The sequence below is a fragment of the Rhea pennata genome, chromosome 5, assembly GCF_028389875.1.
Source record: "Rhea pennata isolate bPtePen1 chromosome 5, bPtePen1.pri, whole genome shotgun sequence".
Lineage (NCBI taxonomy): Eukaryota > Metazoa > Chordata > Aves > Rheiformes > Rheidae > Rhea > Rhea pennata.
The window spans coordinates 40147969-40163846 of record NC_084667.1 but is presented as its reverse complement, the minus strand read 5'-3'; the positions used below and the strand labels follow the sequence as shown (position 1 = coordinate 40163846).

At 37.2% G+C, this 15878-nt stretch overlaps 1 protein-coding gene across 1 annotated transcript in view; it reads left to right on the top strand.

Moving 5' to 3' along the window:
• The window catches only part of LOC134140779 (mucin-5AC-like), a 56432-nt gene that overhangs the window by 3515 nt on the left and 37039 nt on the right, over positions 1-15878 (top strand). The window contains exons 2-23 of the mRNA XM_062576353.1: positions 242-316; positions 1279-1540; positions 2578-2692; positions 3136-3226; positions 3661-3773; positions 4295-4511; positions 4865-4990; positions 6031-6148; positions 7012-7150; positions 8861-8971; positions 9370-9439; positions 9639-9776; positions 9861-10025; positions 10796-10890; positions 11908-12034; positions 12531-12786; positions 13325-13374; positions 13923-14023; positions 14151-14302; positions 14817-14955; positions 15089-15202; positions 15530-15709. Of these exons, the coding sequence (XP_062432337.1) occupies positions 242-316; positions 1279-1540; positions 2578-2692; positions 3136-3226; positions 3661-3773; positions 4295-4511; positions 4865-4990; positions 6031-6148; positions 7012-7150; positions 8861-8971; positions 9370-9439; positions 9639-9776; positions 9861-10025; positions 10796-10890; positions 11908-12034; positions 12531-12786; positions 13325-13374; positions 13923-14023; positions 14151-14302; positions 14817-14955; positions 15089-15202; positions 15530-15709 (2954 nt within the window). The remainder of the gene's footprint in view (positions 1-241; positions 317-1278; positions 1541-2577; positions 2693-3135; positions 3227-3660; positions 3774-4294; positions 4512-4864; positions 4991-6030; positions 6149-7011; positions 7151-8860; positions 8972-9369; positions 9440-9638; positions 9777-9860; positions 10026-10795; positions 10891-11907; positions 12035-12530; positions 12787-13324; positions 13375-13922; positions 14024-14150; positions 14303-14816; positions 14956-15088; positions 15203-15529; positions 15710-15878) is intronic.

Genomic DNA, 15878 nt, shown 5'->3' with positions numbered 1-15878 from the left:
TGGGACCCTTGAACAAATACTAGAAGAAAGAACTGCAGCCATACAGAACGGTCTTTGGATTTGGCTGTTAGTGAAGCACATAGGAAGACAGAACACAAAGCACTGTGCTAAACCCAGTAAAATCTCATGGAAACTTCACCTAGGGTGTAACTAGTAGTAGGAAATGTTAACTGTTAAAAGAGATTAGGCAATTTATATTGTTTTTTAACACTTAAAAGAAACTCATCTTTTTCTTCCTTAGATTCTAGTGCATATGACACCAGATCAAAAGGAGTGACAATCATTCCACCTCTTCGAAACATATTGGCAGTAAAGTGTAAGTTAAAGAAATTTCTTGGTTATTATCCATGTTCTTGTGGATCATAAAGCCCAGAGAGACTGAACAGATCAATAAATTGTATAAGATCCTTTAGCCTTATAGAACAAAAAATGAACGAGAGAAGTAGTCATTTCATTAGGTAATAAAGCCCATCTAAATGTGGTCCAAGCTCAGCTTGTCTTTTATTAATATAATGCAGCCATAAAAAGGACAAACTGAATACTGGGATATATCATGCACACTATTTCCAGTAAAAGAGGGAAATTTTAACATATTCAAAACATTGGTGAGACACCTCATGTAGGATATAGGATACAATTCTGATTACTACTGTTCAGGCAGGGTGAGTGGAAATCTGGAGGAGGCAGAGAGGAGCGTGAGGATGATTAGGAAGAAAGGAGCCTGCTTCAGTAAAATGGAGGCTGAGAAGAGATAAATGTTTTCTGTAAAAGATGAGGAAGACCAGGAGGTGGAACACCTTCAGGGTAAAAGGTAGTGCTGGCACAAGCACAAGCAGGCATACACTAGTCAGGAAGATGTTTCCAAAGAAATTGGCAGAAGTCTTGCAGCCGTTAGAAGAGCGGGGTATTAGCTAGAAGGAGTACTAGCTAGTTTTAAACTAACTTTAAACTGAACTGTGAAGGTGAAACTTCAAACTTCATGCATTTAGAAAAGGGTTTACAGAATATAGCTGTCAGCAGAACCAGAACAGTGGACTAAGTGACCCAGGAGGTCTCTTCCAGTCTTGTTCCTTATATCCTCATGCAAAAAGATGAGAAAACACAAAAGATAATTGAAGTAAATAAATAATAGCTAAATAAATAAATAGCTTTACAAGAAGGCAAACAAAAGATGGGAACTTTTTGGCTAGTGAAAGAAATAAAAGGGGAGAAACATTTAAACAGAAGGTAACCATTGCAAATTACAGAAAATTCTTACAGCTTATTTTGAATCCACAGCTGGCAATCCCTCTCACAACGGCCGTGTGTGCAGCACATGGGGTAACTTCCACTTCAAGACTTTTGATGGAGACATCTTTTACTTCCCTGGGGTCTGCAATTATGTCTTTGTATCCAACTGCAAGTCCTCTTATGAGGACTTCAACATCCAGATAAGGCGTACAATGGTCAAAAATGCTACCATCATCACCCACGTCATCATGAAGCTGGAGGGAGCAGTAATTGAGCTGACACGCAGTGCTGTCCTGGTTACTGGCCTACCGTACGTTCATACTTTCTACCATGCCCTGAAACTACCATCACTGCTCTTGCTCCCAGTGGGCTTTTTGAGGGAGCACCCTTTTCCCTTGTGTGATCTCAGAGTACTCCCAAGCAGCTGGAGGGCACAGGTCCTTCTTGAAGAGGCAACAGAAATAAGAGGATCTGACAGTGAGCGCCACCTTTGCGCATTATCCTTGTGTCTATTTTGTGCAGATGAGCTACATCCCAGTTGCTTTCCCACTGCTACAATTTATGGATGTATAACCTGGATTCATCCAAAGCGTTAGACTTTTATACTCTTTAAGTTTCTACTCTTCCATTGCTTTTACCAGAATAGGAGCCCTGAGAGGAATTTCTGATGGCTTTTGTCCTTTTGGTGAAGAGTGTGCAGTTAAACAGTGATTGCAGCTTGTACCAATATTCCTGAACTAGCTTTAAATTAGTTATCTTGGAAACTTCCTATTTATGTAGCAATGGTAACACTAACTTCGGCATGGCATAAAAAACCTCTCCAAAAACCTGGGTAAATATTTGGGCAGCTATCCCACAGTGATCTATGTTCTACAGTAGGTATGTACAGCGAGCTAGTCTAAAGGTTATCTTGGGTACACCTTGTGAATGGCAGTCATGCACATAAAGCCTAAAGAGTCTCTCTCTTTATTATAAAGGGTTTTAAGGAGTAAATAGCAATATCCTGAAGCATATTGCCTGCTAAATAGAACCTCCCAATACTCTTCTGAACATTATAACCTAAGACTCATGCCAACATTTTATTTGCCAAAACACAATTAACAGAGATAGTAAAAAAGAACAGCTGTGAAAACAAGGCTGATCCATTTGTGTACTGAGAAGCAATTCCACAGCATACAACCAAAATGCTACAAACTTGAGTTGTCCTTATTTAGTTACTGCTATTACTGATTTCTTTACTTACTCATTTTGACATGTCTCAAAAAGAATGAGAATGGATATCAGTGTGGCTATCAGTGGCTATTCTGCCCCTTCTCCCACTAAATTACTGTGATTTTTTTTCCCCAGGGTTCAGCTTCCCTATAGTAAGATGGGAATCTCGATAGAGAGAAGTAACAGCTATTTGAAAGTTACTGCCAAGTTAGGGCTGGTCTTCCTTTGGAATGAAGAGGATGCCCTCCTGGTAAGAAAACATCTAAAACACAGCAGAAAACTTGCATTTTAAAAATACTCCTTTTAAATCTTTCTAATCTTAATCACTTAGACAGGCTTTAATTAAATTCGGATTTGTATCTATTTTTAGTAAATTGTGCTCTCTTCCTGATTTACCTCTCCTTCAATTTTCTTTTCCCTCCACCGCATATCCCCACAACTACAAGGTCCTCACAACACAGTGAAGTACTTTTCAGATTCCAGACACAATACTTTGATAATCACATAAACAGCAAGACCAAGTTTTTCTTGGTAATCATTGACATTCATATTAGTGCCTAACTTGTTAACACACCACATAGTCTTCATGGCACACATAAGCCAGAGTACCTAAGTGATACTGATATAGACTGTTCCCAAATGTCAAGGTTGACATTACTTTGAATCTAAACTTGCTTTCCTCATTTCTTTTAGGTGGAATTAGATAAGAAATATGCCAATCAGACCTGTGGTCTTTGTGGGGACTTCAATGGAATACCAATTAACAATGAGTTTATTTCAGAGAGTAAGTAATAAAAAAAAATAAATGTTGGTGCTTTGTTTTTCTTTCTTTTAGCAGTATCCTCTGACAAGGATTGAGAATCAGATTAACTGCAAAGTAGTGATAATTTTGGCATGTGTTTTCATGGCATCATATTTTCATGATGTCAGTTTTAATACTTATGTAATAGAGACAGAGATTTGAGATGCATTAGGCTGTTTCCATAACCATTAGATCTTTTAAAACTTGCTGCATGTAATCTATTTTTTCCAATATTTAAAATCCAGTCACTTACCTTCTTTATCTCCCCTCGCCTTTCACATTATAGTGATAATATCTGGTAATCGATATTGATGTCATAACTTCTAGTGTCACAAAGAGAAAATCAGAAAATCCCCATGCAAAAGCCAGTAGATACAATATTAGTGAAAATACTAATATTTTGACTGATTTTACAGACACAAAACTGACTCCCCTGCAGTTTGGGAACAGGCAGAAGATGGATGGACCCATAGAACAGTGCGATGACCCTATTCCTCCTGCTGTTCTGGGGAACTGCACAGCTGAATTTGTAAGAATTTTTTTTCAGAGCTTCTTTCTTTCTTTTTTTTCTTTTTTTTTTTTCCCCCAATGTAACATACATACTGCCTTTCTTTCAGTCTTCTTTTCTGCTAAAAAAAGTAATTAGGACTAGAAAAAATACAGCATGAATATGCCCCCAACTGTAGGTCTGTAAACAAAATGTTTACAAATTTTATTTTTAACTCTTTGTCAAAGTGAATGCTAAAAATTTACCTGAGTTAAGGGGAGAGTGAGCATTTTTATGAAAGAGAAATTCACTAAGAAGTTCTATATATGCAAAAAACATATAATGCTTAGGAAGTCGCTGAAGGTAGCTGAAAACAGGGAAATTCATCAAGAGAGTTTCACATATACTTGCCCTATTGTTATATTTTTCCCTATATATCTGCTCATGGTTGGACAGGATTCTGAAACAGATGGACATTTGGTCTGCTCTGGTACATTCCTTAAATAAAATAGTTCAATTTTTTCTAAACACTGTTGTTTAATCTTCTTTATTTTCCCCCCTAGGGTTCTATCTGTCAAACAGTATTAACCAGTGAAGCGTTCAGAAGCTGTAATGTACTTGTGGATGTTCAAGACTACATTGAAACTTGCATACAAGACCTATGCCACTGTGACGACTCTCTGGCTGATTTCTGTATGTGCAACACCTTTGCTGAATACTCCCGGCAGTGCGCTCATGCAGGTGGACAGCCTCTAAACTGGAGGACCTCTGAATTGTGTTGTAAGTATCTCTGGAAGGGGCTTTCACCTATGCTTATTACCCACATGCAATAAATAAACAATTATGTGAAATTTACCCCGAAGCAGACAGCCATTTAAAGGCGCATGTAAATTCATAAAACCAGTTTACCTTGAGCGAACTCAAGACCTTTGAGGTACAAAAGTTCAGAGGATTTTGCTTTGCCAAGGGGCTTCAACATACAGCTGGAGCTCTAATATGTTGCAGATATTAATGTCTTCACTTGGATCAGGATTCCCTGTTACATCTCATCAGAAAGTTTCCTAGACTGTAAAGTCTGTTTTTTCAACATTTCAAAGGAAAAGTCAGCATTGTACTATTCTTTCTACTTTCAGCCAAATCATGCCCTTTCAACATGCAATACCAGGAATGTGGCTCCCCCTGTTCTGACACCTGTACCAACCCTGAACGATCTGCACTTTGTGAAGATCACTGTATGGATGGCTGCATCTGTCCTCCAGGCAAGCTTACTTCCTACACTTTTCTCATGTCAAAACTGCTAGAACACTTACTGGTACACATTTAGCAGCTTTCCTACTCTCTAGCATTCACATCACAGTCACAGTAACAACCATGTTCTTTTCTTGATATACATGCATAATTTCTACCCAGTTTATGAAAACACTCTTTCAAATAACAAACACGTGCCTAAGTCATGCACATAATGTCTGAAATCAGTATGAGATACTTCAGTACTAACAATATGGAGAAGCTTTCTATTCTTAACATCCACCATCAGTTTACAGAAAGTGCACAACATGTCATCACATCCTGCCCATAATGGTAATTCCTGGTGTTAGCAAAGTCAGACCTGGTTCCCCAAGGTACAACGTATTTCCTGTTCAGTGCAGTATGTCACTTCCTCTAAACAAGGAGCTGAGAGACCAGTAGGCAGATAAAATTTAGCACTTCAGAGAATTACACATGAAAACCAAATGTCAGGATGTGATGAATAAGACAAGTGTGTTGTCTTCACACATGCTTAGTTCTGGTGCTGACAACTGCTTTTGTGAGTGACTGTGCTATACAATATTCTTCTATCGCTTATCTGCTGCCCATCCTCCATAAGGTCTCATAGAATTAATCATCACTTCTTTGTATAATACCATTTTCCTTTAGGTAATACTCTGCCTTTGGGTGCAAAAACACTGATTCTATGAATACGTTCCCAGGCAGCCTTATAAATCATTAATCTATTCCATTTTGCTATTTTGTCATGTATTAATTCTAATCCTAATTCTAATCTAATGAAGACCATATCAGAAGAGTATTTCCTTACTGATCCCCTATGATCACCTTAAGATTTTAGTTGGCCTTCAACTGAATATAGGCCCTTCAAACTCTACGCAGCTGACATGCCATTATTTCAAGATCCTTATTCTTAATTTTCCTTGTAATACCGAAGAAATGCAGCAGGCTTTCAGCATCTCCCACATGTGCACACCAAAGTAGGTTCTGCAGTGCACATCAGAATGAGTAACAGACCTTTTTTTTTCTCCAGGAATGGTATTTGATGACATTAACGGTGCTGGCTGTATTCCGCGTAAAGATTGCCACTGTACGTATGAAGGTGAAAGTTATGCTCCTGGGGCCTCCTTCTCATCCAAATGCAGATCATGGTAACATACTCCCTTTCTCATACTTCTTTTTTAGATGCATTACCTGAATATTTTGAAGACAGGAAAAATTATCAATTACTCCTTGAAAAGAAATTAGGAACTACCTGTCAACTGAAGCTCTTTGATTAAACGTTTTTTAAAGATAGATACTTAAATCCTTTTATCTCTTCATGCATGAAAGCAAAAATTTGAGCTTAGATATGGGTACTCTCATTTCAAAAACAATCACCTAAAGGAGACTAGAGGCTTAAATGAGCATTTAAGAATGTAAATTGCTGTGTCATCTGCTTAAATGCCTTTGCAACACTACAGTGTAATACTGGATGATCATGTAAATACTGCTGGGGGAAAGACATTTAGGGACATGTTGCATTACATGGATTGGGAGATCATGTTTGAGGGACATTGACAAACATAATGTGTATTTTTTCAGTTTCATTATAGTTGAAGTAGTTTCTGTAAGTGTATGCAAATCCATCTATCTATCTGTCTGTGAATACAAGAACTATAAACATGCATGTTACTTTCCAAGAAATACTGAACACATTTGAAGCTTGAGTCATGCTAATGGAGATGAGGGCCCATCCTTCAAATGCAGCAGAATGGATGCCAGGTTCACTAGGACTGAATTCTGTCCAAGGAAGAACCTGTAATCAGTGGAATTATATAAAAAAATTATCACTTTCCATACTTATTCTGAAATTTCAAAGCAATGTTGATTATTTTTAAGCATTCTTGTCTCCTAAAGACAATATGATCAATACTTCCAAAAGAGGAAAATGAAGGCATCAGCTGCCCTTATTGTCTCTTATGTCTTTTATACTTGCATGACCCAAGCTTACTGAATGCCTTCATCATTTTAGTACCTGTGCTGGAGGTGAGTGGACTTGTGTCACCCAGTCATGTCCAGGGACTTGCAGTATTGAAGGAGGTTCCCACATTACAACATTTGATGAGAAGCATTATTCCTTCTTCGGAGACTGTAGCTATGTCCTGACCAAGGTAAAAATGAGTCACATTCCTTGCTAAAACACTATGCTAAAGAAAAATGTTCTTATTAAATATAACGTTGTTTAATTAAAACTACTAATAATGGCATTAACTTTCTGTAACTTAGAGCCTCAACATAGAACCTTAAATGGACTTTGGTAGGCTTTCTGTCAGGGTTATAGTAAGTGAATATACCATAGTATTTTTGTGAATTTTGGCCATCATTTAAGAATTGCACTGAATTTTTAGATTCTATGAAATAATCTCTGTGCTTCCCATTCAATTTTTAAATTAAATCTATTGTTGCGTAACTATTGTTTTCTGAGTAACTTGCTTATTGCATCCATTGGGACTATTCTTTTTGTCACTGTTAATATAGTTCAGGGCCTTATTTGATTAACAGTATTCATATTGAAATTACTACACAGAATTCACAGGAGATAAGATGATCATATATGATGATCAGCCCTCCAGTCTTTCCCCGTAAATGTAAAAAACTCTAGAATCTAAAGCAAAAAGCTAAGATGTCCTACAGGTATTCAGTAGGACATCTGTATCAGAAATAAATAATTTACAAAAATATCCAGAATATACTAGACTTTTAGATTACTAGAGACTGAATCCTGAGCAGGTTTGTCTAAATAAGTGGCTATAGACTTGCAAATTTCAGAATTCTAAGTATATTTATTGTTGGTTTGTATAGGATTACTGATGTAAAGTATTTTCATAAAAGTTTATTAAATAAAATCTGCTCTCAAAAACATCAGACTGAATATTACCAGAAAAGGGAATCACCAACACTTAGAAATGAGCTTAGAATGAGGTAATTCAGACATAAAAGAGGCTGAATCAATTGAAGTCTTCCATAAGAATCAAAACGGTAAGGCTAGATCCACAATAGGAACGTAGATCAGACTTACATGCTAAACTCTCCTTCATCCACCAACACCTAAAATTAGTCTCAGAAGCTCAGGAAGTTCAAAAACATCTAAACTTGGACTCAAAAGGTCCTAAAAATCTACAAATTTAACAATAAATTACCATATAGATACAATTCTGCATCTCAGCTTTCCTCAGTTTAGTCTTAATACCAAAAAAGTCCTCAGATATGTTTGGATTTACAGCATTCTGCATGCTTTCCTGAAATGCCTCTGCCCATTAGGCACACAGAACACACTCTCTAACAAATCCGAATCAAGAGAGAATCTGCATTCCTGCTTCATTCAGTAGCTTAGTGGATAGTGATTTTAGTTCATTTTTTTCCAATGAGAGGATGTTTGAATGGATATCTTCTACTTGTTAAAAGAATGTCCAAACCACAAGGGTTTTTTGTACTCAATCTCTTTTGTGCAGAAAAGACTGGAAACAATTTCTTCTCTCTCTTAGGTAAATGCCATAACCGATGGGCAAGAAAGCCACACTTGATCTATCTTCTCTAAAGAATTAAACTAGCATTACCAAAGCATCAGGAAGCTTTAACATTCAGTTTAATATGTCTAAGTTGCCTTTGTGTTTCTAACCTTTAATATCATAAGTAATGGATAGATTCCACTGTGCAGTGTGCATGAATGCCTGCTTACTTTGATGACTGTATACAGTTATGTAAGTGTATGTGAGCAGGAAGAAAAGGAATAAACAGTATTTTAAAAGACTCACTTTACTAAGAGTACTATTTGAATGTGATCCCTTTTAAAACACTGGGCATATTTTTTATTCTTCTAGCTCTGTGACAGCAATGATTTCACTGTTCTGGGAGAGATTCACAAGTGTGGCCTGACTGACACTGAGACATGCCTCAAGGGCATAGCCGTCAGTATAAGTGGAGGACAAACTGTAAGTAGCAAATGCAAGCACCTAACATTCTGCACAGATGTTTCCAAACTGAATAGACAAATAGATAGCAAATGATACATAACAGCACAGATAAGAAAACTGCATTGATTTTTGTTTTTATCATATTTGAACATTGATCAAATAAAAAATAAGAATAAAGTATGTACATTGGAAGTCAAGACCCTCGTAGTTTCCTATCATTTAGTTATCTTTGCTTTTTGTTTAACAGTCAATGAGCCATTATAATAAATATTATAGGAATCAGAAAATCACCAAACCCAAAGCCCCTCCTCCACTTTTTTACCTTTATCCTGAACAGTACTAGCGATAAAAACATTTCTAATGTGTTTTAGCTTTCCAGCTCATGGTTACTAATAATTGCCTTTTCCTTTGAACAGAACATTGTGATCCAAACTTCTGGCAGTGTATTTGTGAATATGATCTACACACAACTGCCATTCTCTGCAGGTAAATTCCTTTGGAAGACTTTTGTGACGGTTTTTGTCTTTGACTTTAAAAAGTTATTACGTTAGTTCATCTAAAGCCAGTTCAACCTTTGGTTACACTTCAGCAAGCCCAAGGAACTCAATCAGAATTTAATCTCTGATTCTTAAAGTTACAAGGTTTGTCTATATGAAACTACATCTGTTGTATTCTTCATCCCTAGCAAATGTTACCATCTTCAGGCCATCATCTTTCTTCATCATTTTACAAACAACCTTTGGTCTTCAGCTAGAGATTCAGCTTGTGCCCATCATGCAACTTTTTATAAACTTAGACCCATCACATAAAGGGCAGACATGTGGTAAGTGACCTTTATGTTAACAACTGCCTTCTCGCTATGCTTGATTCTGTCAGAGACTTTCACAGCCCTTCCACTTCCTTTTAGGTCTCTGTGGCAACTTCAATGACATCCAGACAGATGACTTCAAAACAACCAGTGGAGTAATAGAGGGTACTTCAGCTGCCTATGGCAACACGTGGAAAACTCGGGCTGATTGTCCTGATGCCAAAATCACCTTTGAGAACCCCTGTACTCTCAGCATAGAAAATGGTAAGCTCAGCATATAGGAACCTCTCCTGTTCTCTTTTAAGATGGGAAGAAGAAATAAGCTGATCAAAAACTAAGCATTTAAGTTGAAATAACAGTGGACTATTTTCACACACACTATTTTCCTCAGAAGACACTAGAAGTGTTCCATTAATAAATAATAACTCTTAGGTCTGGTATATGATTTGTGATCTTCAAAAACATTCCTTTGGTTTAAGAAAGCAGGTGTTGTTTTTGCTGATTTACTTAAGGGGAACTGGAACCATACAGCATACCAGGGATCCATTCCAGGAAATCACTGAGTGTCACACAGAAAAGAAGCTCTGGAATTGGCCCACTGAAGGTTGGAGCCAGTGTAATCTTTTCACTGCCAAACTGTGAACCAGACTTACAATTCATCGGTTCATAGCAATTAGGCTTTATTTCAACCAATGAAATACTAACCATCTGAGCATCCACAAGCCACCCTTCTGGCTTCTAGGCTGAGCTAGTGCATTTCTAGTGCACAGTGGGAATCTTCTTTTTCAAAACGCAGCTACAGGTGTTTAGTTTATTCCATGGCAAGTACCATGAATTGATTGGATTCAATTTATTAAAGACTCATATTTCTGTATAGAAGAAGCAGAAGGCAGCTCTTGTTTCAGGAAATGTAAAGCTGAATTCTACTTTAAAATTAAGCTTCTGCAATTTCCCTGCATGAAGTATAGTTAAATGAGAAAAGAATTTAGACAATGAAGCATAGTAGAAATTCTTAATATGTTCTAAATTCACAGACCAGTATGCTCAGCATTGGTGCGGACTGCTCTCTGATACCACAGGACCTTTCACCGAATGTCATTCAACAGTAAATCCAGAAGTTTACCAGAAGGTACTTGGCTCATAACTTGTTTCTGTTTAAAAGAATGAGACTCAGATTCCTGATACAAACACCTGAGGGAATAACTTGCCAATTGGAAGGACCTGTCTGAAATAATATATTCATGATAGTCCTTTTCTGGACAACAGTTTGTTTTTTATATGCATCATAATACTTAATCCTTTGCAAAACTATCTTTCTTTCCATTCCCAGGTGGATAAACTTACAGTCTACTCCGGCTGCCCATAATTTTAGGCACTGATCTAAATGAGTAAGCTAGGAGCTTGGACTCTCTATCAGGTTAAAGGACAGAAGCAGCCCCTCCTGAGACACATAACGAAAGCTTTAATCAAGAGCTTAACTTAGCTGCTCTGAACTCCTCTCAGGATGCACTTACTTTTGCATATATACAAGATCAAGATAAGAAATGCCTGTAAAAAACAGCAAAGAGATTTAGATAAGATGTGAACAAAAATGTTCCACGAGTTCAAGGTGGTGAAGCTCCGGAACAGACTGCCTGGGAATTCTATGAAGCCTCCTTATTATTGGAAAGCTGTAAGAATATGTTCAAAAAAAGATCTTCAATGACAACACTACAGTGGCCTTGTCTGTCATGGCAACAGATCAAGTGTACTGTGTTTTCTTCATTCCTCTGATGTAGAGTCCAACCTCCTATCTGAGGTGCTAAAAGTCAGGTGGCATCAACAGCCCTCTGACGTTCCACTATGTGTATATACCATCGTAGTTACAAACTGAAAATAACTGGAAAACATACTACCCTCTAGAAAGGTAAAAAACAAAATCAAGAAGGAAAAAAAAAATTGGATTTGTGGGCCTCTAACTGCTATCTCTCCTTTCAAGGAATCTTTTCTGCAGGGACTCCAGGCAATTTTTAAGTGAAAAACAGGCATATGTTTGCTTGCATATATGGATTGCACTGCTTTTAATGCTAACAAATTAGGCAGTCTAAAAAATATAAAGAGCTTTAAGATGACTAGCTTGTGATCGTATGTCATCTTGTGTTCTTAGAACTGTATGTTTGACACGTGTAACTGTGAGAAAAGTGAGGACTGCATGTGTGCTGCTCTTTCGAGCTACGTCAGGGCCTGCGCTGCTAAAGGAGTTCTCCTCACTGGATGGAGAAGCAATGTCTGCAGTAAGTTCCACATTCCTTTGTCTCTTCAAAATGATCATCTAGAGGTCCCACAGACCATCTTTCAGGAGATTCAGGATTCCCACAGTAAACTGTGCTGAATTGGGTTTAAGTATAGCAAGAGAACTAAAATAAGTCGGATATCTCTCAATTTACTTTTACAATGAATACTTTTGTGGAAGATGGAAAATAAGCATAAAAAAAAACTATACTGTATATGTTAATATAATTTAACTTTTTTCTTTGACCTAGAAAAAAACAATTACATTTACAGCACTTAGAAGGGGTGGGGTAAATAGGGTTTTTTGCTCTAGAAGTGCAAAATATATTTAAATTATACTAATAAGGACAACAGCAGAGTATGTGGTCATCTTCTTCAAATGTATGTACACACAGTGCCCTTTTTACCATATGCACTTTACCTCAAATATTGTATTTTTACCTACATTGATTATTAAATAGACTACAAATGTAACTCACCTTATTTTGCTCTCTCAAGAAAAATACACCACCTCATGTCCCAAAACCTTGACGTACACTGATAACGTTGATTCCTGTCAACCCACTTGCCGGTCTCTGAGTGAGCCTGATGTCACATGCAACATCAAGTTTGTCCCAGTTGATGGCTGCACCTGCATAAATGGAACTTACATGGATGAAAGTGGCAAATGTGTGCCTGCTTCTAGCTGTCCTTGTTACTACAAAGGAACCTCTCTGCCTTCTGGGGAAGTTGTTCATGATAACGGTGTTGTATGGTAAGAGATCTATAAACAGAAAAGTGAGATGGATACGAGTGATTGTGAAACCATGTATACCACATGCAATCTATGCAAATACAAAGAGTTCCTCTTCCTAATAATTTTGATGTGAACAGTCATAAATCCTTGAAAATCATTAGTGTGACCTGTGTTTATAAGATTGCATTTAGACTGGCGTAGTAATCCAACAAACTATACTTTTCTTATCCCTGACTTTAAAAGACTTCTTCTATAGGAGCAGATACCACAAGTTCGATAATTCTATTAGAATTAACAGTATGAGTGGAATCTGGAGTACGCTAAAGGACAATTTTTAATCAGGCAAATGGATTGAGCAAACATGTCCTTATATAAAACATACTTGTATTTTGGACAGCTCTAACATAAAATACATGTAAATAGCACAAACAATTCTGCTAAAGGACATGTTTTCTCTGTTTTACCACATGGTGATTTTTCAGTAGTTCAAATTCCTTAGGAAACAAACTGAAACCTAACAAGAGAAGCAAATACAATTCCTTTCATTTTCTTATAGCACTTGCATCCATGGAAAGCTGAGCTGCATTGGAGAGAAACCAGAACCAGGTAACATACCACTTAAGATGTTCTTTAATTCTCCCTTTCCATCTTCCCACTTTTCGGTTAGCTCTCTTTTGTTGTAATGATGCAAATTGTCCAAGTCTGAAATCAATGAAGAAAATGAACTGATAACCATTGTAACATAGAGGACATTTCTGAAAAATAAAGAATCACTTGTTTAATTTTCAGATGGCAGAAACAAGTTATAACAAGGTTATCCAGATGGGAACATTTGATCACTGCTTAAAATACTGAATATGAGGAGAAGAACTTCCACATTTTATACATAAAAGTACTGAAAGCCAGACTTTGGGATTTTCTGCTGAAATAAAGATTTGCATTAAGCTAGCTAAATGTTATTTTCCATGGGCAATCCAATAAAAGCACAAAAAGGATGGGCATCACCACAAAACATCATTCAGTTTCTCTTCTGGTCAAATATATCCTAGCAAGGCACATCTCACAAAGGAGTTCAAGTGCTTTTCTGCATTAAGTAAACACAAAGGTATAAACACGTTTGATCTCATATTTCTCATGGCTTTTCACTCTTCCAGTCTGTACACCTCCCATGTTCTATATTGACTGTGGCAACACCACTTCAGACATGATAGGAGCTGAGTGCCAGAAGAGCTGTCAGACTCTGGATATGGAATGCGTAAGTACAGGCTCTTTATACCCAGTTAAAAACATATTAAAGTAGATCTCTCTTCTATTACCAACTGTAGATGGACTCTTCCATCAGGGCACTATATCAAGTCATGTTTTCTGCATGGTCCTTACAGTACAGAACGCAGTGTGTCTCTGGCTGTGTATGTCCTGGTAACCAAGTGTTGGATGGCAAGGGTGGCTGTATAGCTGCAGAAGACTGTCCATGTGTTCACAATGGGGATTCCTACCCCCCAGGAGAATCAATCAGAGTTGGCTGCAACAACTGGTAAGAACATACTGACAAATACTATTTAAGCTCAAAGTGAATTACAACTTTTCACTCTCATAGCGTCTATATTTATGATTGACAATGAAATCCTATGTAAGATGCTCCACTTAGTAACTAAGAAGCAAGCTCTTTTTGTTTTTTTACAGTGCCACAGAGCACAGAAATTGCAAGCGGTCAGAAGAATAACATGGTTTGGATGCTCTCATATTCATTATAGATAGTCAATAAAACTTTTTACCTCTCAGGTTATAGGCAATCCCTACATTTCAATGCATCCAACAAGATTCTGAAACGTGACAGATTTTAAATCTTTTCTAACTGAAATGATTCATGATATAATGAAGTAATACAGCCTTTGTTACTGGAGTTATGCTATGTTTCTACTGAGAATAAGCAAACTTTTTCATTATAGATGTTACATTTTAAATGTTGAAGAATGTGTGTGCAGAAATGTATACATATTGTGTATATATTTGTTTCTAACATTTGGAGTGCTTTTCATCTCATATAGCACATGTAGAAACAGAAAATGGCAATGCTCTGAAGAACCTTGCCTAGAAACCTGTTCTGTTTATGGAGATGGGCATTACACCACCTTCGATGGCAAGCGTTTCGATTTTGAAGGAGACTGTGAATACGTTCTGGTCCAGGTAACAGAGTCCTTCCTAGGATTTTGCACTGCTGAAGTAGTTTTCCTATGATGACCTAGCTTAATTAACATTGAATATCATTCCCATTTTCGGACCCAGCATCATTAACACTGAATATCATTCCCTTTTTCAGAACTACTGTGGCAAAAAAAGTTTGAATCAGGGAACCTTCAGAGTTATCACTGAGAACATTCCATGTGGTACCACAGGAACCACCTGCTCTAAGTCTATTAAAGTTTTCCTGGAGGTAAGTATTTTTTTTTTTCATAAGTTGTGCCCAGGGCCTTTGTACTGGAATGATGGAGTAGCCTCTCCCAGATAGATTACATTGCAAAAGTGTCAATGAAGACAATGAAAACATTATTATACTTCCCTGCTTACTGCCAACAATTCCACTCACTGCTATAGAAATCAAAGGAGGGGATTATACAGTGAAATTGCTAAAATGAGGCTGTTGAACATTTTGATGGTAATAGAATTGTTATTTCAACAATAGCTACTGCCAATATATAAAACCAGACACAACAGCTGACTTTTTTAAATTGGCTTCTGACTTTTTCTGTTCCTGTCCCAGAACTATGAATTAGTGCTCAGTGATGGACGTTCTGATGTCATCCAGAGGACACCTGGAGGAAAAATGCCATTCCAAATCCGTTCCATGGGCATCTACATGGTGGTTGACACTAATGTTGGTCTAATACTCATGTGGGACAAAAAAACCAGTATATTCATCAAACTTATCCCTGATTTTAAGGTACATGTTAAAAGCCAAAACCTGGAGCCAACTTTTTCTGACTCATTTTCTTGCTATATCTCAAAAAATATCAGAAAGTTAGGCTACAACTGGAAGATTGAAAGACAGGCAATTCCATATTATTATCTTTGTAGTATTGACTTAGATTCTGTATGATACATTTTCCATA